The 24,353-nt window shown below is 41.7% G+C and overlaps 1 protein-coding gene across 1 annotated transcript in view; it reads right to left on the reverse strand.

Moving 5' to 3' along the window:
* Positions 1 to 12,566, reverse strand: part of LOC132825905 (transient receptor potential cation channel subfamily M member 6-like) — a 160,000-nt gene extending 147,434 nt beyond the window's left edge. Inside the window, exons 1-2 of the mRNA XM_060841531.1 lie at positions 12,555 to 12,566; positions 11,391 to 11,464 (exon numbers count right to left, since the gene is read on the reverse strand). Coding sequence (XP_060697514.1) covers positions 11,391 to 11,464; positions 12,555 to 12,566 — 86 coding nt within the window. The remainder of the gene's footprint in view (positions 1 to 11,390; positions 11,465 to 12,554) is intronic.
* Between the last annotated feature and the right edge of the window lie 11,787 nt (positions 12,567 to 24,353).

Here is a 24,353-nt window from a genome sequence, read left to right on the forward strand (position 1 = left end):
AGTTCCACCTCAGAAAATCCCAGATGGCCTCCTTCTTCAAAGACCACAATTTCCCCTCGCACATGGTCGATGATGACCCCTAGTCCATCTCCTCCACTTCCCGCACCTCCGCCCATGAACCCCACCCTCCCAGCGCAACAAAGGCAGAACCCCTGGTCCTCACCTTCCACTCCACCAACTTCCGTATACATCGAATCATCCTCCGTACGTCCGCCACCTACATACAGACCTAACCACTATGGATATATTTCCCTCCCCAACCTGATCAGCATTCTAGAGAGACCATTCCCTCCACAACTCCCTTATCAGATCCACACCTCCACCAGCCCTCACCCCACTCCTAGCACCTTTCCCTGCCACCGCAGGAAGTGCAAAACCTCACCTCCATCCAAGGTCTCAAAGGATCCTTCCACATCCAACAAAAATTTACCTGTACCTCCATGAATGTTATCTACTGTTTCCATTGCACCCGACGTGGTCTCTTCTTACATCAGGGAGACAGGAAGCCATCTTGCAAATTGTTTCAGAGAACATCTTTGGTACACCCATGCCAACCAACCCCACCGCCCCGTGGCTGAACACTTCAACTTCCTCTCCCATTCCGTTACAGACATGCAGGTCCTGAGCCTCCTCCATCGCCAAACCCTAACCACCCGACGCCTGGAGGAAGAACACCTCATCTTCTGCCTTGGGACCCTGCAACCACAGGGAATTAATGTGGATTTCACCAGTTTCCTCATTTCCCCTCCCCACCTTATCCCAGTCCCAAGCCTCTAACTTGGCACCACCATCTTGACCTGTCCCATCTATCTTTCCAATCTATCCTCTCCAGCTCTCTTCTCTGACTGATCACCTTCTCCCCCACCTTCATAGAGTCATAGATTCATTCTCAGCTGTCTTCCTCCCAGCCTGATCCCCCTCCCATTTATCTCTCAGCTCCCCCCAGCCCACAAGCCACATTCCTGATGAAGGACTTATGCCAGAAATGTCGATTCTCCTGCTCCTTGGATGCTGCCAGGCCTGCTGTGTTTTTCTAGCACCACACTCTCAAGTTTGACAAGTTTCTGCATGGTTGACAGATAAGAAATGTCAGATCATGTGGGGTCCAGGAGAGTTAGCCATTTGGATGCAATATTGGCTCGATGGTAGAAGAGAGAGGGTGATGGTAGAGGTGTTTCTCAGAGTGCAGGCCTGTAACCAGGAGTGTGCCGCAAGGATTGGTGCTGGATACACTGTTCTTTGCATTTTATAAGAATTATTTGGATATGAATATAGGAGGCATTGTTAGTAAGTCTGCAGATGACACCAAAATTCATGTGGACAGTAAAAAAGGTTACCTCAGAGTACAACGGGACCATGTTCAGATGAGCTAGTGAACTGAGGAGTGACGGATTGAGTTTAATTTAGATAAATGTGAGATTGTATTTTGGTAAGGCAAACCAGGTAGGACTAATATAGCTAATGGTAGGGCCCTGGGAAGTGCTACCAAACAAAGAGACCTAAGTACATAGTTCCTTGAAAGTGGAGTCGCAGGTAGGCAGGGTGACGAAGATGATGTTTGGTACGCTTGCCTCCATTGGTCAGTGCATTGAGTATCAGAGCTGAGATGTCATGTATCAGCTGTACAGAACATTGGTGAGGCCACTTTTGGAGTACCGCATGCAATTTTGGTCTCCCTGCAATAGGAAAGATGTTATGAAACTTGAAAGGGTTCAGAAAAGATTTACAAGAATGTTGCTGGTGTTAGAAGGTTTAAGCTATCGAGAGCGGCTGAATAGGCTGGAGCTATTTCCCATCGAGTGTTGGAGGTTAAGGAGTGAACTTATAGAGGTTTATAAAATCATGAGGGATGAATAGCCAAGTTCCTCTTCCCCCCAGAGTAGGGGAGCAGAAGGCAAAGTTTAAGGTGATAGGCAAAAGATTTAAAAGGACGTGAGGGGCAACTTTTACATGAAGAGGGTGGTACATGTATGGAACAAGCTGGCAGAGATGGTGGTGGAGGCTGTACAATTACAACATTTAAAAGACATCTGGATGGATACACGAATAAGATGGGTTTAGAGGGATATGGGCCAAATGCTGGCAAATGGGGCTAAATTAATTTAGGATATCTGGTTGGCATGGACAAGTTGGAGTGAAATGTCTGTTTCCGTGATTTACAACTCTATGACTTAGCCTCCATTGTTTTCTGTGATAATTAGTTCCACAGATTCACCATCCTCTGGCTGAAGAAATTCCTCCTCATCTCAGTTCTAATGCGTCATCCCTTCACTCTGAGGCTGAATCCTGTCTTCCCAGTAGAGACATCTTCTCAATGACCACTCTATTTGGGCCTGTCAGTCTTCTGTAAGTTTCAATTAAATCCCCATCTCATCCTTCCATACGCTATCGAGTACGACACGAGTCCTCAACGCTCCTCATATGACAAAGCCTTCCTCCCTGGGATCATTCTTGTAAACCTCCTCTGGATTCCCGCCAATGCCAATACACGCTTGCTAAGATACCAGACCCAAATCTGCTCACAAGATTTCAAATGTGGCCTGATCAAAGCCTCACTCAACCTCAGCAGTACATCTCTGCTCTTCAATTCTAGGCCTTTTGGTATGAATGTTAACATTGCATTTGTCTTCCTAACTGCCAACTGAACCTGCATGCTAACCTGAAGAGAATCCTGAACTAGGATTCTTCAGTCCTTTTATGTTTCAGATTTCCAAAGCTTTCCCCATTAAAAAAAATCTATGTTTTATTCTTCCTCACATATCTCCATATTCTATTTCTTTTGCCACTTCTTTGCCCACTTTCCAAGCCTAAGTCCTTCTGCAACCTCCCACTTCCTCAACAGTACGTGTCATTCCAACCTATCATTGCATCATCTTCAAACTTAGCAACAATATTCTCATCCTTCCTTCACCCAGATTGTTAATATTAAACATGAATTGATGCGGTCCCAACACTGACCCCTGCAGTACTCTATTAATTGCCAGCTGCCATTCTGAAAATGACCCCTTTATCCCTATTTTCTGCCTTATTCCAGTCTGCCAATCCTCTATCCACTGGGAAGTAGTGAGGACTACAGATGCTGGAAATCAGAGTCAAAAAGTGTAGTGCAGGAGAATCGATGTTTCAGGCAAGAGCTCTTCATCATGCCCAAAACATCAATTCTCCTGCTCCTCAGATGCTGCCTGACCTGCTGTGCTTTTCCAGCACCACACTTTTCAAATCCTCTATCCATTGCCCCCTTATTTTTTTGTTCAATCCATGTGGCCTCAATTGAGGAAATATCTAAGATATCTTCCCCCACTTTCACCTGCTTCCCCACTTCACAATTGATGGTCTGCATTGCTCTTAAAGGGCTTTGCATGTAAGTTTTTAATTGGCTGCAAGGGTGATAACCGGTGACAGTTAATAGTTTATAAAAACACAGTCATGGTGATTTTGGTGGTGAGAAGATTACTCAGTTCTGCAGGATAACACGTCTGGGTACAGAAAATGAATCATTCCTCCTTATTGTACTGAGTGATTACTTGGTCAACATTATGACACCACCTCCTCCATCCAGCCTTGCCCCACAGCCCTGTGTCTTAACCTGACTATATACACTTTGCCTTCTAATTGGACTTGACATTTTTTTTCTACATTTGTCGGTGCATTCTCCGTATCCGTCCCCTTGACAAGTTAGTTTAAACACCCACCAATCATAGCAGCGGCCCCACACAATGATATTGGTCACATTCATTTTGAGAGGTTGAAAGATGCATGGCCTTTGGACGCTGACTACCACACGGTACTCGTGCTCCAAGGTCTTTGTCCAATGGCAAGAATTATTGAGACATTTGGAGACCAGGTGTGCTGGATAGACAGGAAGTATCCCCTAAACACCCGACATTCCTAGGAGCTTGTATTCCTTGTGATTCAATGTCAAAACAAGAGGATGTAAAATCAGCAAAATCCTATTACTGCCACAACAGGCTAAATGCTGCACAAAAACCAATCAAAATTCTGAAATATTGTTCAGAATGTGCTGCCTCTTTAAGAGAGCAAGTCAGGTGACTCAGTGCAGTTGACTCAGGGCAGGAGCAATGGACAACAATGTAAAAACTGACTGACAAGCTGAGAGACCTACAATAAAGTATTTCCTATTCAAGTTTATCCTCTGTCTACTTCATGTTCTATTTATGGTTGCGGTGAACCACTAACATCTTAATTGGTGACAAAAATTGGAATCGAGCCACAAATTCTGTGGGAACAGTGTATTTTGTGTCAGGAGGAAAGATGCCACCCAGACTTTGAAAATGGCACAGGATTGAGATGGTAATGTTGAGGGAATCAGACATGAAGGGAATTGGGTTGCAGTACATTGCCAGGGAATAATGGTGTGCACTGGAGGGTGAGCCAAGAGTGGCGATCGTGAGGAGACTTAGACTGCAACCAACAGGTGAAGAGGAGAGCTTACTGACGTGTCACAGAACGCGGTTCTGAGGAGACATGTGTTATGGTTAACACCAGGAAGAATAGGATGCTACAACGGTCAGTGAGAGAGAGGCTGAAACAGAGATTGTTCACAAATGAGACTCGGCCTGTGACAAATTACCAATCCCAAGTGGTGGGAAAAATTCCTACCAGGAGGAAAACAAAATGGCTGACCAATTTGATGAAGAGACACTAAGTTGGATTTTGTACACCAAACATTTTGACACGTACTTGAAGGCAAATAAACTGGCTGAAGGCATTATGGTACTGACTTTCTCTAGTATCAAGACTTTCACAATTTGAGGGGGTTTCAAATGGTGAAAGCTATTTTCACCAAAGTCACTGATGATTGCAGAACATTTGCATTTTCATAATTGAGCACAGCACCGAGGAGGGTCCATCATCCGGCAGCCTTAAAGAGGTTAGTGAAACATTGCAAATTAAGAGGGTTTTTCCAAGACTCGCAGAACCATTTGATTTGTGGCCTCTGACAAAAAGCCATCCAACAAAAGATATCTTTCAAAATTATAACTTTGATGGAGTTAGCTTCACTGAAGCATAACAGGTGAGTGACGATGCTCAGGTACGTGAAGTGGCAAAAATGCAGCAGAGTGCAATACCAACTATAGAATGCAACTAATGTGGCAAGAGTGACCACAAAGAGTCAATATGTTGAACTCAAGAGGCCCAATGCAGGTGTAAGTGAATGGGCCATATTGGCCAAAATTGCCCAACCAAGAGAAGGGGTATCTATCAAAAGACAAGGCATAAGGTATATGCGGCCAGCCCAGGAGTAGACTGAGAGTCAGCAGGGTCAGCTGGAGAAGCCAAAGGCACAGAGTCAGCAGAGTTTCGATTACAAGGTAAGCTGATTGTTCCTGGGTTCTTCCCAAATTAGAGGGTAAGAGGGTAATGATGAAACTGGATACATGTATAGTGGTGTCTCTGATTCCTGAATCAATGTTACGCTGTGGGAAAGAGGTCACTAAAGGGCTATGTGCTGGTACAGGTACGGCTATGGGATCACAGTGTGCTGAATTACCTCTGTGCATAATGAAAAGCAACTGCTCTGCATTATTCGAACACTCCTGATTCACAGATGTTCACAAAAATTAAATTAAATTTGGGTGCAGTTAAAGGGTTAGTGAACTCAAAAATGCATTTTCAAGAGATTGTGGACAGGTATAAGCATGACTTCAAGGGAACCCTGGGAGAAATGAAAAGAGTAGAAATTAAACATTGGTTGAGGCAGGAGGCTTGTTAACGAGTCTAAAGGCACATATTGTACAGTATGCCACCCGGCCTAAAATGGAGGCAGGGAATTGGAATGACTGGTCAAATTGGAAACATTGACACCAGTATCCACCAGTGAATGGGCCACTTCCATTGTTCTGGACTTATGAACAGATGGTGTAGTGAGGATTTGTGGGGACTTTAACATCACAGTCAACCCAGCCCTGTGTGTGGATCAAAACCGACTTCCACATATTGAGGACCTTTTGGTGGATTGGCTGAGAAAAAGGAATTCTCAAAAATAGATTTGTCACAGGCATCGACCTACAGACAGGAGTCACGATGGAATCTCAGCCACCTCAGACAGGGGACTACTCTGTTACAAGCACTGCTTTTTCGCATCACGCCAGCGCCAGCTCTTTCCCAGAGGGCCATGGATCACATTTTGAGTGGATTGTCAGGCATCCAGATGATATTGAACTTACTGGATCCTCCCAAAAGGAGCATTAGAAAACTGAGAAAAAACCCTAAAATGGATGCAGGAACACAGGCTTCAAGTTAAAAAGGGAGAAACGTGAGATTTTTTTAAAAGACTCCATAGAGTACTTGAGCCACATAATCGATGCAAGGGACCACACAAGGCACCCCAGAAGATACAGGCTATCATGAAGGTCCCTAGACTAGAGAATGTTTCTCAACTGAGATCATTCTTACGACTTGTAAACTATATGGCAAACTCGTGTCCAATCTGGCACCAGTTGCTGGGAAAACAAGCAATCACAGGAATGGACCCAGGAATGTGATAAGGCTCACCAGGAAGTGAAGCGAGATCTAAAAAGGTCAGAGGTGTGAACATGTTTCAACCAAAAGTGGCCACTGTAGTTTGCATGTGATGCCTCTCCTTATAGGGTCAGTGCTGTACTATCACACATCTTGCCAATTGGAGAGGAATGGCTTATTGTTTGTGCATCGAGGTCACAAACAAACATCGAGGGGAAGTCCGCCCAAGTGGAAAGGAAGAGTTAGGCATTGTGTTTGGTGTTAAGGTGTTCACATATTTCCTTTATGGCAGACACTTCTTGCTTCTGACAGACTAGAGGCCTCTAATCTCCATTCTTGGCCTGCATACGGGAATACTGTCAATGGTGGCAGCTCACCTGCAGAGAAGGGCACTGGCTCTGTCACCTAATCATATGAAATCACATATGACTGAGAAGCATGGCATACACATGCTTTGTCAAGGCAGCCGCTACCCAGGATTAAAAATGTTCACCACCACTACCTGAAAATTATGCACTTTTCCCAGGATGATAAAATACCAGTGTCAACAGGTCAAGTGTGGAATGCTATCCAGAATGATACAGTAGACTTGCCCTCGAGAGGGAGACTGAATTATGCTCTTACCTGTCCAGGAGATGGGAGTTGTCTGTGTTAGATGGGTTTAATGTAGGGAATGAGAGCTGTTATCACTCCCCTCTCAAGAGGGAAGGTGCTGGAACAAGTGCACCGAGGGAACTGTGTTGCAAATGAAAGAAATAGCTAGGAACTTCATGGCCAAAGGTGAACTCCCAAATTGAGGAGAAAGTGGGATCATGTGAATCCTGTGCATTAGTAAGGAAAGCGCTGCTGTCATCACCCCTTCACACATGGGAACGGTTTCAATCACAGTGGCAGTGAATTCATGTTGATTTTGCAGGATCAGTATTGGGACAGAAGTTAGTAGTTATTGTGGATGACCCACTCCAAGCGGTGATCAAGAAGTTGGCCTCAGTTGAAGCAACAATAGACTGACTGGATGAAGTATTTGCCAGGTTCAGGAACCCTGAAAACGTCGTGAGTGACAGTGCAAGTGTTTGAAGAGCACCTGGAAGATCACGGAATCAGACCTATGAGATTGGTTCTGTATCTCCCAGCAACAAGTGGTCAGGTAGAGCATTTGTATAAACCTTGAAGCAGGCCTTAAAGGTCTCACTAGAGAAGGGGTCGCTGGGACAGCGAATCAAAAAGATCCTCAGCATGTACCACACATGATGACTCAGTGTTCTCTGGCAGCCTTAATGTTCAACCACCATCTGAGAACCACATTTGACCAACTGTGAATGGAAGAGACCAGAGAAGTGGCAGAGCGAAATCAGGAAGGACGGGTGGTCAGAAGGGCAGGAACCTCAAGTTTGTGGGCATTCCAAAGAGGAAAGACCCAGTCCCAATGGGACAGGGATGTTGATCGAGTCACATGTCTCTGAGCCAGGGTTGGCCATACCCAGGGAGGAGATAACAACAGCGTTACATGGCAACAATAGCCAGTCAGAGGGATGTACCTGCGGGACAACAGAAGCTTCCAGAAGCCCGGGAGACCACTACTAGAAAAGTTTCCTGAAATGAGGAGATGGTCTGGAGGAATCACCATCCCCCTGAGACAGTGATCACGACAATGTAGAGCATGAAAGTGTTTATTTTTCTCCGTATTGCTTTTTTTTTTGGTAAATATTCCTGACAATATTGGCTACAATGCCTAAATAATAGTTATAGTTGTTGCATGTACTGTATATGTATTAAGGGTAGAATTGAAATAAAGGGAGAAGAGTGTTATGTATGTAGTTGGCTGTGTACTGCCCCTTCAGGAGAGGGGCCAGGTAACCCAGTGGCAACAGGAAAGGGAGGCAGTCCAAGACCAGTGATGGATCTGAAGGGAAGCACAATAAAGTATTCACTGTTCAAGTTTACCCTCTGTCTACCTTGTGGTTCTATCATGGTTTTAGTGAGCCACAAACATAAAAGTTTCAAGCTCTGAGCCTGCAGAGTTCAATGAGAAAGAGCTACTTAACCATTGCCTCACAGTCAACCTGACAATGTTGAGGAATAGGAATGGCCACAGAGCCTGGCCTGCCTTCAATAAAGGCACTCATGAGGAAACTTTGAGTTTCTCTACCAGGAAACACGCACGACTGGATCAAGGGATCCAGATGTTACTAAATCACCAGTGTAAAACATTCCTGAACTGGCAGCATTACCAAAACTCAAGGGAAAGAAAACAGATCTACAGATAAGTGAAGTCCAGGTCCAAAACAAAAACCATAACCTTAGTAACAGATGGTGGGTCAATCAAATGCAGAAAATCCAGCAACTCAGGGACAACTTTGATGATTCTTCAGCACGATCAAGAGCACCTGTAGCCCAAGCACACAAGGACCTAGGAGAAAGTGAGGATTGCAAATGCTGGAGATCAGATTCGAGAGTGTGTTGCTGGGAAAGCACAGCAGGTCAGGCAGCATCCAAGGAGCAGGGAAATCGACGTTTTGGGCATAAGCCCTTCATCAGGAATGAGGCTTGTGGGTCAGGGCTGAGAGATAAATGGAAGAGGGTTGAGGTTAGGGAGAGGCAGCTGGGAAAGCAATAGGTGGATGAAGGTGAGGGAGAAGGTGATAGGTCAGAGAGGGAAAGTGATGGACAGGTCCAGGGGACGGTGCTGAATTGGAGGCTTGGAACTGAGATAATGTGGCAGGAGGGGAAATGAGGAATTCCGAGTGGTTGCAGGGTCCCAAGGCGGAATATAAGGTGTTCTTCCTCCAGGCATCGGGTGGTAACGGTTTGGTGGTGGAGGAGGCCCAGGACCTGCATGTCCTTGACGGAGTGGGAGGGGCAGTTGAAGTGTTCAGCCACAGGGCGGTGGAGTTAGTGGGTTCGGGTGTCCCAGAGATGTTCTCTGAAATGATCCACAACAAGGGATCCTGTCTCCCTGATGTAGAGGTGACCACACTGTCTACAACGGATGCAGTAGATGGCATTGGTAGAGGTACAGGTAAATTCCTGTTGGATGTGGAAGGATCATTTGTGGCCTCGGACGGAGGTGAGGGGAGTGGTGTGGGCACAGGTTTTGCACTTCCTGTGGTGGGAGGGAAAGGTGTCTGGAGTGGGGTGTGTACCTGATGAAGGCTGTGCGAAGGGAATGTGGTCTCTCCGGAACGCTGATAGGGGTATGGAAGGAAATATATCTTTGGTAGGGTATGTTTGGAGGTGGCGGAAGTGGTGGAGGATGATATGATGTATGCGGAGGTTAGTGGTGTGGAAGGTGAGGGTTGTGTCCTTGTTGCATTGGGAGGGGTGTGGTGGTCAAGGGCGGTAATGCGTGAAGTGGTGGAAATGCGCTGGAGGGCATCGTCGACCAAGTGGGAAGGGAAGTTGTGATTGTGGAAGAAGGAGGCCATCTGGGACTTTCTGAGATGAAATTAGTCATCCTGGGAACAGATGCTGTGGAGGCGGAGGAATTGGGAGTAAGGGATGGTGTTTCTTACAGGAAGTAGGGTGGGTGGAGGTGTAGACTAGGTAGCTGTGGGAGTCATTGGGTTTGTAGTATATGCCTGTGGTTAGTCAGTCACCAGAGATGGAGATGGAGAGGTCCAGGAAGGGGAGGGAGGTGTCCGAGATGGTCCAGGTGAATTTGAGGTTGGATGGAAGGTGTTGATAAAGTTGATGAACAGTTCAACCTCCTTGTGGGAGCGCGAAGAGACGCCAATACAGTCATCAATGTAGCAGAGGAACAGGTGGGGGATGGTGCCAGTGTAACTGTGGAAGTGGACTGTTTCATGTACCCTACAAACAGGCAGGCATAGCTGGGTGCCCATGGCTACCCTTTGGCTTGTATAAAGTGGGAGGATTGGAAGGAGAAGTTGTTGAGGGTGAGGACCAGTTCAGCCAGGCTGTTGAGGGTATCAGCGGAAGGGTACTGGTTGGGACAGCGTGAGAGGGAGAAACGGCGAGCCTGGAGACCTTTATTGTGGTGGATCGATGCGTACAGGGACTGTAAGTCCATGGTAAATGTGAGGCATTGGAGGCCGGGGAAATGAAAATCTTGGAGGAGGTGAAGGGCGTGGGTGGTGTCACGAATGTAGATGGGGAGTTCCTGGACTAAGCGGGTCCAGGCGGTGTCGAGGTAGAAAGAGATGAGTTCAGTGGTGCAGGCTGAAACAATGGGTTGACCGGGACAGTCAGGTTTGTAAATCTTTGGTAGAAGGTAGAATCGGGCAGTGGGGGGTTCATGGGCAATGAGGTTGGAGGCTGTGGATGGGACATCCCCAGAGGTGTTGAGGTTGTGGGTGGTCTGGGAAATGATAGTTTGGTGATAGGAGGTGGGGTCGTGATCAAGGGGGCTGTAGGAGGAGGTGTCGGCGAGTTGGCGCTTGGCCACAAGGACCTATCCTACTGAGAGTTATGAACAGAGGGATAAGCGGTTTCTTCAAAAGAGACTCCATCTTTGATCTGAGTGATGTCGACTACATCCCATCAATCTATCTGCCACCATCTCAGCACAACATAAGGTTGATCGTTTGTAACATAACTTGCAAGAGATGAACGCCAACAATGCCACTAACCCAGTCAGAACCCCTTTGGAAATTCTGAAACATGGTGGAGAAGTACACTCAGCATGAATACATGACCTCATCTCCCTCTTTGGAAGGAGGATAGGATGCCAGCAAGTCTTCAAGATGTTGTCACTGTGATCTCTGCCAACAAAAGAGACCAGACTGAATACGATAACCACAGAGAGGTATCCCAGCTCTCCCTCACTGAGAAGATCATTGCAAGATTCCTCCTCGAACACCTCTTCCCATTGACTAAAGAACTCCTTGCAGAGTCACAGTGTGGATACTGTCCAACCTTTTGAATGTGTTACACTTGTATCTACTCACCTGTGTGAATCTTTGGAACTGGGTATAATTTTTCCACATTCGCGCTTATAGAACACCCCTTCAATCCATGATTTCTGCGCCTAGAAGTAAGAAATGAATGCAAACAAGTCATTCTGTATTGTAGGATTTCAATGGATTTGAATAATGATTTTGGTTGTTCTGTTATATTTAATGAGATGCACTAGTTTGTACAGACTGTTCTTAACTCTGGTATAACATTAGGTGCTGAGTTCATACCTAGGTCATCCCCAAAAACTCTTTCTTCCTACCTCCATAATGTTTAGTGAATCTGCCCTTGTCTTACTCACCTACTGCTGAAATCTAGGTCTCTGTCCATGTAATCTCTAGATTTGATTATTTCAACACTATCCTGACTGGTCTCTCACATTCTACCAGCTGTAAACATGGAAGTCAAAATTCTGCTACATGTATTCTCACTCACTGCAAGTCTGAATCACCTGAATGCCCCCTGGACCTACTGTGGACCCCAGTGAGACAGTGTCTCAGTTTTAATATTCTCATCCCTGTACTGAAGTGCAAGTTTTGTTCTCTCTATCTCTGTAATCTCTTACAGTATGCAATCCTTCCTCAATATTGGCACCCCTTTGATTCTAGTTGTACCACTGGAGGTTGTACATTCAGTTGTCAAGGCCCTAACCTCTGGAATTCCTTCCCTAAACCTTTCCATATTTCCAAAAGTTTTTCTTCCTCTAATGTATTCCTAAAGTTTACCTCTAAGTCCCTTGGTCATCTACTCTGAGACCTCCTCAGCTGGCTTGCTATCAAATTTTGTTTGCTCATGTTACTCTGAAGTGTTTTAGGACCACTCTCGCTCCAAGAAAGACCTTAAGAAACTAATTGCTTGCTAATTTTCCATCCTATACAATTATTTCATGACATGGTTGGGTAGCTGGTGGCATTGAGGAAGAACATCCTCATGTGTGAGTTTCAATTCAGTTAATTAATACTTGATGAAACATTAAACACCTATGGTGCAGTCCGCTCCAGATTTGGTATCATCAGAATACTTCACTCTGTATTTCAATATCAAAGAAATGTACATGTATCAAAGGAAACACTCCTCCCATCTGAAAAATAAACCTTCTACCATAACTCCTGGTTTTCCGTCTTTGATCAGTCTTGTTATCCAAGCTGTCACTGAACCTTCAATTCCATAGACAACATCCATTGCTTCCCCTTTATCAACTTTCTCTGTCACTTCATGAAAAAATTTAAATTAGTAAAGCATGATCTACCTTTTAAACATCCATGCTGGCTCATTTTAAATAGTTCAAAACTAAGCATTATGTTTTCCCCTCATATTGTTTCTAAAATCTTACTAACCAACTGATATTGAGTTTAGTAGAAATGTCCTTTTACCCTTTCTTGAACACAGGGTAACATTTGTCACTTTCCATTCCTCCAGCATTTCACTCATCTACATAAGAAGTGAAAAGCTCTCACAGCATGTTTTTTCAGCAATTCATATAACTTTTTATTCCATTCACAGGATATCCTAATTTGAAATTTAACTACTGGTGTTTGATAGCCTAATATAGTTGCCAGTAATCCTACAAAAGGTTCCATAACCAGCAAATAAAGTGAATGATCAGATAATCTGGGTTCTTTATAAGTGTGAATTGAAGGAAGGTCATTGACCAGCACGTGAGAAGAACTCATTGTTCTTCTTCAAATAAAGTCTAAATGGGCCTAGATTTAACATTTCATCCAATACAATGCTGTACTTTATGAACTATGTGCCCAAGTACTTGATTTGGGCTTAAGTGCACTAATGTTTCATATAGAGCCAACCATGGAGGGTAACTGCTAGTAATGACACTGTAGAATACCAACTGTTGTATCGCTCTGGTTGATGCTAAATCTTGAGGTTTTTTTTCCGCCACTATTATGTGATATAAGTAACACATAATCGGCGTTCTTTCTACAAGGAACAACCTGAATACTTTTAAAAACCATTGTGTATTTTATCCAACACAGTCGAAATCTATTTTACTGTAATATCGTGCAAAAGTAAATGTTGTAAGTGATCACATTAAGTAGATAAACAATCACTAATAAAATTGCTGTAAACAAATAAGTTAAACTATAGCTAGCAATCAGAGCAGTGTACATATCACTGAATATTCTACTTGCTATATTTCACAGTCGGCATGAATGCAAATATAATTACAAAAGTATTAGTAAAGCACTCAAGACAACATGTACATTAACATCAGTAAAAGCTGCTTGTCAACACAAGTCTTATATTTCTTACATAAAAAATGTAACTTACCATATCTCAATGATTTAAAAAAATCAAATTTGTTATTTTCCTATTTCCTTGAAAAAGTAATAAATTTTTTAAAGTGCTCACAAACATGAGAAATGCCAAACTTTCCAGCATAACAGCAATGCACTGCTTTGTTTTCACACCTATGAGTTCAGATCAACACAATAGCATGGAATCCGAAGTAGAAAAATAAATATTTTATAAAGAACTGTTTATACCCTTTTTGCTTTTCACAAGATATCTTTCAGAAATACTGAATGTGGGAAAAAAAAAGGAAAGACTTTACATACCCTCACATCTACAAGATTTGTGTTAAAAATAAAAGTGTCAAGGACATAACCAGAAATAAGTTTTAACCCTTCCAGGACAGTAGACATACCCACATGCATTTCTTAAGGAGGTAGCTAGTACTCGTAATGGTCAGTCATCAGTATGAATATATAGATTCCCATTTCTATTTTGTTAAATCCAGAGTTTCATACAAACATACCTTTGAGCGAGATTATTACATAAAAGAACTGAAAGTTGCAAAGGGCACTCTGAATGCAAAAGGTTAAACCTTCCTCCCTCCATTTAAATACAGGTATATCTGCATTCCACAACTGAATCTTGACTTTCGCCAGAATGAACCTGTTTTGTAAGGACAATTTATTGAAATGGAATGAAATTTACAAATATTGGGCAAGTAACCACTGATTGAGATCACACAATCACTAATTGTTTAAATCTGGGATGTATGATGGTTCAATTAAATACTGTATGGTTACTTAGGAGGATTTATAACTTCAATATGAAACAATAAGATCAGTGATAGATTGCAAGAACATCTGTTGCAATATTAAAGTTGGCATAATATACATCCTGTGGGATACTATGAGTTACTCTTAAGAAGTGTTTGCCGTCTTTGAGAAGGGGCAGATGTTAGAAAAATAATTATCATAACAACTTTGACTTCAATTGGCTTAATAATCGTTTTTGGCAGAAGTTTGATAAAGTTCTACCAGTGTGATCATAAATAAGCAGGTGGCTGTCATGGTGGCTCAAAGTGCCAGGGACCCAGGAACTATTCCAACCTCAAGCTACAGTGTGGAGTTTGCACATTCTTCCCATGTCTGCATGGGTTTACTCCCACTCTAAAGATATGCAGATTAAGCGAATTGGCCATGCCAAATTGCCCATAGTGTTAAGGGATGTGTAGGTTAGGTGCATTAGTCAGGGGTAAATATAGGGTAGAAGAATGGGTCAGGGAGGGTTGCTCTTCAGAGGTTCGGTGTGGACTTGTTGGGCCAAAGGGCCTATTTCCACACTACAGGAATTCCAAAGTAAATGAAGTGAATTAGTAGGAAATTCACTGAGCAGATTGAAAAGTTACTTAGAAATAGTATTGTACTCTGCAGGACCAAAAGTTACTGGTGTGATTGGGTTGTATGGATTCTTTTCCAAGTGACACAAACTTGATAGCCAAGTGATTGTCTTCTTTGGTGCTGTGATTTTTCTCTATCTCTATGTAAAAGCAAAAGATAGTTGCTAAATGCATATGTCCTAGGCTGGGATCGCTGGCTAATGGAAACTAATAATATGAACTGTCGCATTCATCTGAGATGCGATCAAAAGAAGGGAAAGCACGTTGAAGGCAGGTGCCAGTCACAACATTTATACAAGGTTCTAGATCTGAATGTTCACTGGTCAAAGAGAGGATAGTGACATCAGTTAAATTCTGCAAACCCTGGGATATTGTGACAAATCTCTCAGTTACCAATCACATTTGTTCCCCAAAATGATACCTTAAGGCATGAATACCAGTGGTTAAAGTATTGACTTTGGATACATAATGTGTTTTGGAGGCAGATACAGATATTTTTGGCTCTATGATCTGCTCCAGGTAGCAATGCATTGTATTAAATTTTCTTGGATATTGGCACCGAGGATGCACCGACTCCACCATTCCCCACTCTGCTACCTGTCTCAGGTCCTCAGGGTTGAGTTTCAGTGGTATCATGTGAGTGCTATTACAAGTGAGATGGGAGGGATACGTTGTCTCCTGCCAGCTTCAGTACTCTACAGGTCACAACATCATTTTGATTCGGTTGATCAATTCCCAATCTGACCATTCATGTACTATTCTATATTACACTTAGAATACAAAGATCCATCAGCCAAGTTTCTTCAACAAGCACAAAATTACTGACTTATTATAAAATAAAACTGATTCATTGAAGATTCAAAGTGGGTTTACACCCACTTTGTAATATGAAAAGATAGATGTTTAGCCCTCTATGCACACATACCAGATAAAGGGGGATGAAAACACATTTTTCTAAGCAGAAATTCACTTTAGACCACTGATGGTTTGTTCTTGAAGGAATAAATGGCTAAGGCATAGAATGTTTTGATGGCTGTTGATCTGGTATTTTGTCACACCGAGATAAGGCAATAGACATGAGCAGTTGTCCATGGGGTCATAGCAGACAAAACTTGCTCAGAAATCACAGTATCAAGAAGTCTGTCATATGTTCTTCAAGAGAACAATAAGTTTGACATTGGACTTACAATAAGAGTGTTTGAGAAAAGACAGAGAGATGATCAGCGTAATCTTTTCCCCAGTTGATGTTTCCTGCACTGACATCCAAAACAATATCTGAATAAAGCAGCCACAAAACCCAAGCTGGCGATATCTAAATAATTGAATCCAACTAATCAGCTAAAGTCATGAGAGTTCTGTTAATTACCTCTTTAAAAAGATCAACCCAAATATCCACATAACTTAAAAAGTTTTCTATATTCTTTTAAAACTCAAATTCTCAAATAAAATTAAATATGAATCCTTTATAACAGTGCAATACCAATTCTGCATGATTCTTTTTAGAGTGGGACCCATGAAATTTGAATTCTTGAGCTCAGGATTCAAGAATGTGTTTAATAGAGCTTGTCCTATTGTCACATGTTTTAACCTCTTATTCCATGGTAGCATGAGATTAATGAACAAAGTGAGGTGATTAAATTTCTCCTGCACTGTAAAGAAATCTTGGGGTTCAAGACAGTACCAATCACTGTCACAGACACTAAACTGCCCATCACTCCAGTTCCATATCTCTGTGTGGGGCATTAGGCTCGGCTCCCTTAACTTTGTTGCTTGTATGTTCAGTCTTGTTCTCATTATAATTTCCCAGGTTGCCTATCCCACCAATCCTCCAAGCCTTAGTTTTCTTATCCCATTGCTGCACTTGGTCTCTGCCAGCAGTTCCAATACCCACCACCCAACTAGGAAAAGTCTTTCAGTTGATAAAATACTAATCTTTAATTTGTAATTACATCACGTAGTCATGGCAATATCAACTCGCATTGGATATGCACTTAGGAAGAATAAGTTGCAGCATTCAGCAATGATGTGAGGATAAGACAATAGGGTTGGACTTAAAATAACATTTAAATCAATAAATTGGTTGATGAGCTGAAGAGGAGACAGGGCAATGTCAATAAGTGCTACTTATATGAGTTTCAAAAGGTATTTGACAAAATATCTCAAGAGATTGTTGGCTAATGTTGAACATCAAGGATTTCAGTGAAGGAAAATTATTAACTTGGTTCGTAAATTGACTAAGCACTGTAGAATGGAGAATGGGAAGTTATGTGAAGATAATCTAATTGGTGAGAAGTAACTTGTGGTTTCCTCCTGGGATTTGTGTCAATGGCTTAGATGAGGGTTTTTTTGGGACTAAAATTGTACCAAGTATTGGATTTTCTTGGATTTTCAAATACAAGCCATTTTGCATCCAGAGAATAGGGAGGGCTTGTATGGGATGGGTTGAAGGTGGGGAGGTAGAACTTAAAGCATTACACTGCACTCAGATCTTGCCTGTGCAAAACTTTGACTGATTCAATTTTCTGGGATCAGATTAAGAATGGTCTCCTGTGGCCAGCACCGAGATGTCTAGAGAGAAGAAAATTCCAGCTTTGATAAATGTTGGTTAAGTGGATCGCTGGATTTTCAATATTGTATCTGTCTTCAAATTTGTTGATTGTATGATAGTAAGCTAAATAAAATTACAAAGACATGTTAACAGATTTCAGTATTACTTTATGGATTATTGATAGATAATCAAAATAGTCGCACGTGTCTTTCAAAAGGATGCAAACTTGAAGTCATCTAATTGAACATAAAAAGAAAAGAACAGAATACAGTTCAGGTGTAACACTGACATCTATGTGACAATATGGAAAATTGCTCAGGTATGAGCTGTACACAAAAAGCAGGATAAATCCAACCATGTCAATTACTGTCCCATCAGTCTACTGTCGGCCTACAGTAAAATAATGGAAGATGCCATCAGCAGTGCTATTAAGCACCTGCTCAGCAATGACCTGCTCAGTGACAGCCAGTTTGGGTTCATTCAGGACCTCTCAGCTCCTGATCTCATTACAGCCTTGGTTCAGACATGAAAAAAAGAGCTAAATTCCAGAAATGAGGTGAGAGTTATAGTCCTTTACATCAAGGCCGCATCCAATCAAGTGTGGCATCAAGGAACCTCACCAAGATTGGAATCAATTGGCATGGGGGCAGACTCTCCACTGGTTGGAGTCATACCTGGTTTCTGGGAAGATGGCTGTGGTTGTTGGAGGTCATCATCTCAGCTCCACACCAGGGTTCCTGAGGGTAGTGTCCTCGGCCCAACCACCTACAAATGCCTCATCAATGACCTACCCTTTACAAGGTCAGAAGTGGGAATGTTTGCTGATGATTGCACAATGTTCAGTACTATTTGCAACTCCTCAGATCCTGAAGCACTCCATGTTTAAATGCAACAAGATCTGGACAATATCCAGGCTTGGGCTGACAAGTGGCAAGTAGCATGCGCACCACACAAATGCCAAGCAAAGACCATCTCGAATATGAAACAGTCTGTCCCTTGTCATTCAATGGTGTTATCATCACTGAACACCCCACTAACAACATCCTCAGAGTTAAGAATGAGCAAAAACTCAACTGGACTTGTCATGTAAATACAATGTCTACAAGAGCAGATCAGAGGTGAGGAATTCTGCAGGAAGAAACTCACCAAAGCCTGTCCACCATCTAGAAAGCGCAAAGTCAGGAGTGTGATCCAACCAGTGGAGAGTCTGCCCCCACTCCCCCATGCCAATTGATTCCTGTCTTGGTGAGGTTCCTTGATGTGGCACACTTGATTGGATGTGGCCTTGATGTTAAGGACTATAACTCTCATCTTGTTTCTGGAGTTTAGCTCTTCTTCTCATGTCTGAACCAAGGCTGTAATGAGATCAGGAGCTGAGAGGCCCTGAATGAACCCAAACTGGCTGGGTGCAGCTCCAACAAAATTCAAGAAGATTGACAGCATTCAGGACAAAGCAACCTGCTTGATTGAAACCACATCCACATGCATCCATCCCTCAACCACTGACGCTTAGTAGCAGCAGTGTGTACACTGCAGGAATTCACCAAAGATCCTTCCAAATCCATGACTACTTCTATCTAAAAGAAGGGCAGCAGATACATGGGAAGCTGACCACCTGCAAGTTCCCCTCCAAGACACTCACCATCCTGACTTGGAATAATAATGCCGGTCCTTCACTGTCATTAGGTCAAAATCCTGGAATTCCCTATCTAAGGGCATTGCGGGTCTACTTACAGCACATGGAATGCAGCGGTTCAAGAAGGCAGCTCACCACTACCTTCTCAAGACTAACTAGGGATGGTGAATCAATGCCAACCAGCCAGTAATGCCCATGTCCCATGAGTGGATTTAAAAAAAAGCAAATAGCTGGAAACAGTTGTGATCCAAAGTATCTTGGGGATCTGACTATATAACCCCTTACAAAGTTATGAGGAGGGACAGAAAATAATCAAAATAACTAATAGGGTGCTGGCCTTTACATCTAAGGTCTAGCTTACAAGCAGGTAGAAGTTTCTCAGGTATAGAAGCCTTGGCAGTTGACACATGGAGTATTTTGTGATGTTCTGAACACTCCACCTTAATACCGATATATTTATTGTCCTTGGAGCAATTGCATTGTAGATTGAACAGAATTATGTCTAACTTCCAATGTTTACTTTAGGGCAGCAGATTAAACAAGGAAGGGTTTTAGTAACCCTGGAATTTACATGGAATAACAGTGGTTTGATCAATGTTTTCAAAACATTGAGCAGAACAAATAGGGGAGGTGGTCTGAAAGTAACCCATCCAGTTGGGAAGGATTAAGAGGCATAGCCTATAAACTCATCAGAAATTTCAATAGTTCATTGAAAACATTTCGATACAAAAAGAGAGGCAGAAGTTTGGAATACTCTTCCACAAATGGCAATTGCTGCTTGATCAGTATTAATTCTGAACCTGAGTTTGATGGATGTTTTTAACCATAGGTATTACGACAGGGGCAAAGGTGGGTATATGGAGTTAGCCCATAGATTAGCTGTGACCTTATTGAGTAGCAGAACAAATTCAATGGGAGAAATTGTCTTCTCCTGTTCCTATATCACTCAATTTATTAAAGACCCATGTTTACTGTCACCCGCCATTGTGTTCTGGCCTTGTGATCTCACTTGCACCATCCCTGCAGATCCCACTTATATGAACTACTTCATATAATCGGATGCCATTATCTTGCCAGATTCCAATTCACACAGAGTTCAAGAAGTGGAACCAGAAGGAAATGTAGACTATGATGTCATCCTGGTTAACCCTCCACCTTTTAAAATGCAACATTTCTGTGGGATGTAGCCATTATCCACAGGAGAAACCTGCCACAGTCTGAGCCTTCAGGAAGACATCCAGCTTTAATAAATCATAGTGAAAAACAGAGATTTCTGGAGAATTTCAGCAGGTTAGGCAAATTATGTTGAGAGAAAGCAGAGTTAATGTTTCAAATCAGGAAATTCTTCCACAGAACTTGCTTTTCAGACCGGAGGCTGTGACCAGTGGTGTGCCACAAGGATCAGTGCTGGGTCCACTGCTTTTCGTCATTTATATAAATGATGTGGAAGTGAACATAGGGGTATAGTTATAAGTTTGCAGATGACACCAAAATTGGAGGTATAGTGGACAGCGAAGATTACAATGGGATCTTGGTCAGGTGGGCCAATGGGCTGAGTGTCAGGTGGAGTTTAATTTAGATAAATGTGAGGTGCTGCATTTTGGAAAAGCAAATCAGAGCAGAACTTACACCCTTAATGGTAAGGTCTTGGGGAGTGTTGCTGAACAAAGAGACCTTGGAGTGCAAGTACATAGCTACTTGAAAGTAGTGTCACAGGTAGATAGTTAGTGAAGAAGGCATTTGTTATGCTTTCCTTTATTGGTCAGAGTATTGAGTATTGGAGTTGGGAGGTCATGTTGCTGCTGTACAGGACATTGGTTAGGCCACTGTTGGAATATTGCGTGCAGTTCTGGTCTCCTTACTATCAGTAGAATGTTGTGAAACTTGAAAGGGTTCAGAAAAGATTTAATAGAATGTTGCCAGGGTTGGAGGATTTGAGCTACAGGGAGAGGCTGAACAGGCTGGGGCTGTTTTCCCTGGAGCTCGGCAGCTGAGGGATGACCTTGTAGAGGTTTATAAAATCATGAGGGCATGGATAGGATAGAAAGGCAAAGTCTTTTTCCCTCGTGATGGGGAGTCCAGAACTAGAGGGCATAGGTTTAGTGTGACAAGGGAAAGATTTAGAAGGAATCTTAGACCAACTATTTCACACAGAGGGTGGTGCGTGTATGGAATGAGCTGCCAAAGGAAGTGGTGGAGCATTGTACAATTGCAGCATTTAAAAGGCATCTGGATGGGTACATGAACAGGAAGAGTTTAGAGGAATATGGGCCAAGTGTTGGCAAATGGGACTAGGTTAGGTTAGGATATCTGGTCAGCATAGACAAATTGGACTGAAGGGTCTGTTTCTGTGCTGTACACCTCTATAACTCTATGAAGAGGGGACAATGAACCCGAAACGTTAACTCTGCTTTCTCACCAGAGATGCTGCAGACCTACAACGTTTCTACAGAAATTTCTGTTTTTATTTCAATTCTATAGCATCCACATTTCTTTACTTTGGTAAATCAAAGCCCATTTTCCATTTTCCTCACAGTGAAGCACCATAGTTAGGAGCGAGAAAGTTCAGGATCAGTGTTTGGTGAAATCCTTTTACAGAAGCTTTGAGTGAAAATTAAATGACTATTTCAAATCATCGTCTTAGCTTTACCTCCCCAATGAAGAAAGCAAACTGTGAACCAATGAAACAAGCCAAAAAGCCACAAACAATTTTCTGAAAGGAAGACGCAAGATCAAATTATATCTTCTCATTAGTCAATTTGTTCATTAAGCCATTTCTTTTTAGGTGGAAGTGAACAGTTTCACTCTTCAGAAGTTATGGATATTAGAGTCTGCTGTCAGTGCTGGACTGAAGCACAGACAAAGTATTTTTGAGAATAATGATTTATTACCATTATGAATTTAGAAACTTCATATTCATTCACCAGCATAAGCAGTTGAAGATGTATTTAACTTGCTAGTTCAGGTTATTTACATTATGTAACCGGGCAACTTTGTATCTTTCACGAACATGTGTTTACCTCTAAGCCGGACTGATATCCTTCTCTGAGCACTAAAAACAAAATAATTACTTTCAGTAGATAGCTAAATGAGATTAATTTTAAATCTGGATTGAACAAACTTTGTGTGTAAGTGAATATAGTGTGTTTCGTAAGAAGAAACAGAATGAATCTTTACTTCTGTCAATCTGGTTCTTCTATCTTCTTAAATAGACACAAAATATTTCTTTGAAAAGTAAAATACTCTGACTTTTCATTAGATCTAGCAAATAAGTAGTTAAGCCTGTTGCTCAGCATTGCAAAGTAATTTGCTTAAAATTCTTGTCTGCACATCCAAATTAACTTTAAGTATAATGACATGCACAACCCAGGTTTAATTTTTAAAAGTTTCACCTTCAGTTCCTTTGACCTTGCACAATGCTGGAACTCTCAACTACACCCAGTACTCAACCTCACCATTCATTCGGCTGTTTTTCCTGAAATTCACTGGCATTCAAATAAAAACATCTTGATAATATCCATGCCAATCTTGCAATCTTAAAGATTTTCAAGAAACAAAATGTCACTACATCAGGACACACATCCACAGAGTTCCTGCTGGCAATTTTTTTTTCAAATATTCCCAAACATCTATCTCACTAATCAAGTAAATTTATTGCACAAAAAACAGTAAAATAGAAATATTACAGTATATGAACACCCTTACAAAGTGCTGTGAATTTGAAAGATGCTGTTTTCTTCTGAACATATTCCATAAACCCAATTTTGGAACTTTCAAGCTGTTGTCTGGCCAGAACATTAATGGATAATAATGTTGCTGTTATGGGTCATAACGATTCAAGAAAAATGCTTTCTTCACTGTGAAATTAGTTATTAGTTACAGATAACAAGTGAATATGTGTTCCATTGCTTGAAAGGCAGAAAAAACTGTCCAGATTTTCGCTAAAAAACTTTTGGATCCCATCTACTATCGCCACATCTCTTGCTGCATCAACATGAAAATAAATGTTTAATGGAACTAAGGAGAAAAGACATCATTCTGCAAATAAAATGTACAGTAGAAAAATAAACTATAGACAGTCCAAATCCCATGTTATGAAACTCAATAATATGATGAAAATAATTGAGAATTTAAACACTCAACTTGAAACAAATAATCCATTGAGGTTAATATAAATGCAATGCGCAGAGGACGTTCCAGTATTATTTGGTAAGTTAAGGAAATGTGAGTATTTCAACATTTTGTAATTGTATCCTGAAATACTCACAATCGTGTAATCCTTTTATTATTTAATACTGGATGTTTATTTAATGATTGTCTATAAATTATTATATGTCTTATTTGTTTTGTTTTTATATTTCAACACCAGCCATCATGATTTGTCAATTACCCAATTACCTAATACCTAGATATGTTACTATGTTACTACATGGAAAAATGAAACATCAATGAAAAATATTCTCTATTTGTTTAATGGTAACTGCAGCAGAATACATAACAGCTAATAAAAAAATAAAATCCAAGCTGAAAATACAAGGCTAATTTTATCTTTGTATTTTTCTTACACAAAGTAATGAGGAGCCAGAGTTAAACTCACTCACCTAAGCCCAGGACCTTAAGCAACTTTTTAAAAGTTTCCTCCAAAGTGGTCACCAGTATTTTAATCATAAAGACAGGAATGGCCTTCCAGCACTTTATTAAATGAGCAGGACGAAATTTTCCAGAAACATGGCCCAATATATTGTATTCTCCTTTAACCCATTCAGTCAAATATTACTTCCTCTTCTCAGGTTAAGATGGGCAAGCCTCGTGTTAATCATCAACATTTTTAACAACAATGAAGTTCATGAGTTAGGTGGTCCTTGATGCAAAGTCTTACCAGATTGTGTCAAAAAATTCTTTGCACGAATGTTTCTGTAAATATTGACTAAGATTTGAAAGTAATGGCAATAAATAAATTTGCAATTTGCTTTAATCCTCTGATTTGCAATTATGTAATTTTATCTGGCCATTTGAAATCTAGACTTGTTTTTAATAAAAAGAATAGTATTATTCAGGGAATATATTCTAACTCTTAATGCATCTGTTTACACAAATAGACTAGCATCTGATTTACACAGTGGACC

The sequence above is a fragment of the Hemiscyllium ocellatum genome, chromosome 2 (assembly GCF_020745735.1).
Source record: "Hemiscyllium ocellatum isolate sHemOce1 chromosome 2, sHemOce1.pat.X.cur, whole genome shotgun sequence".
NCBI classification, from domain to species: domain Eukaryota; kingdom Metazoa; phylum Chordata; class Chondrichthyes; order Orectolobiformes; family Hemiscylliidae; genus Hemiscyllium; species Hemiscyllium ocellatum.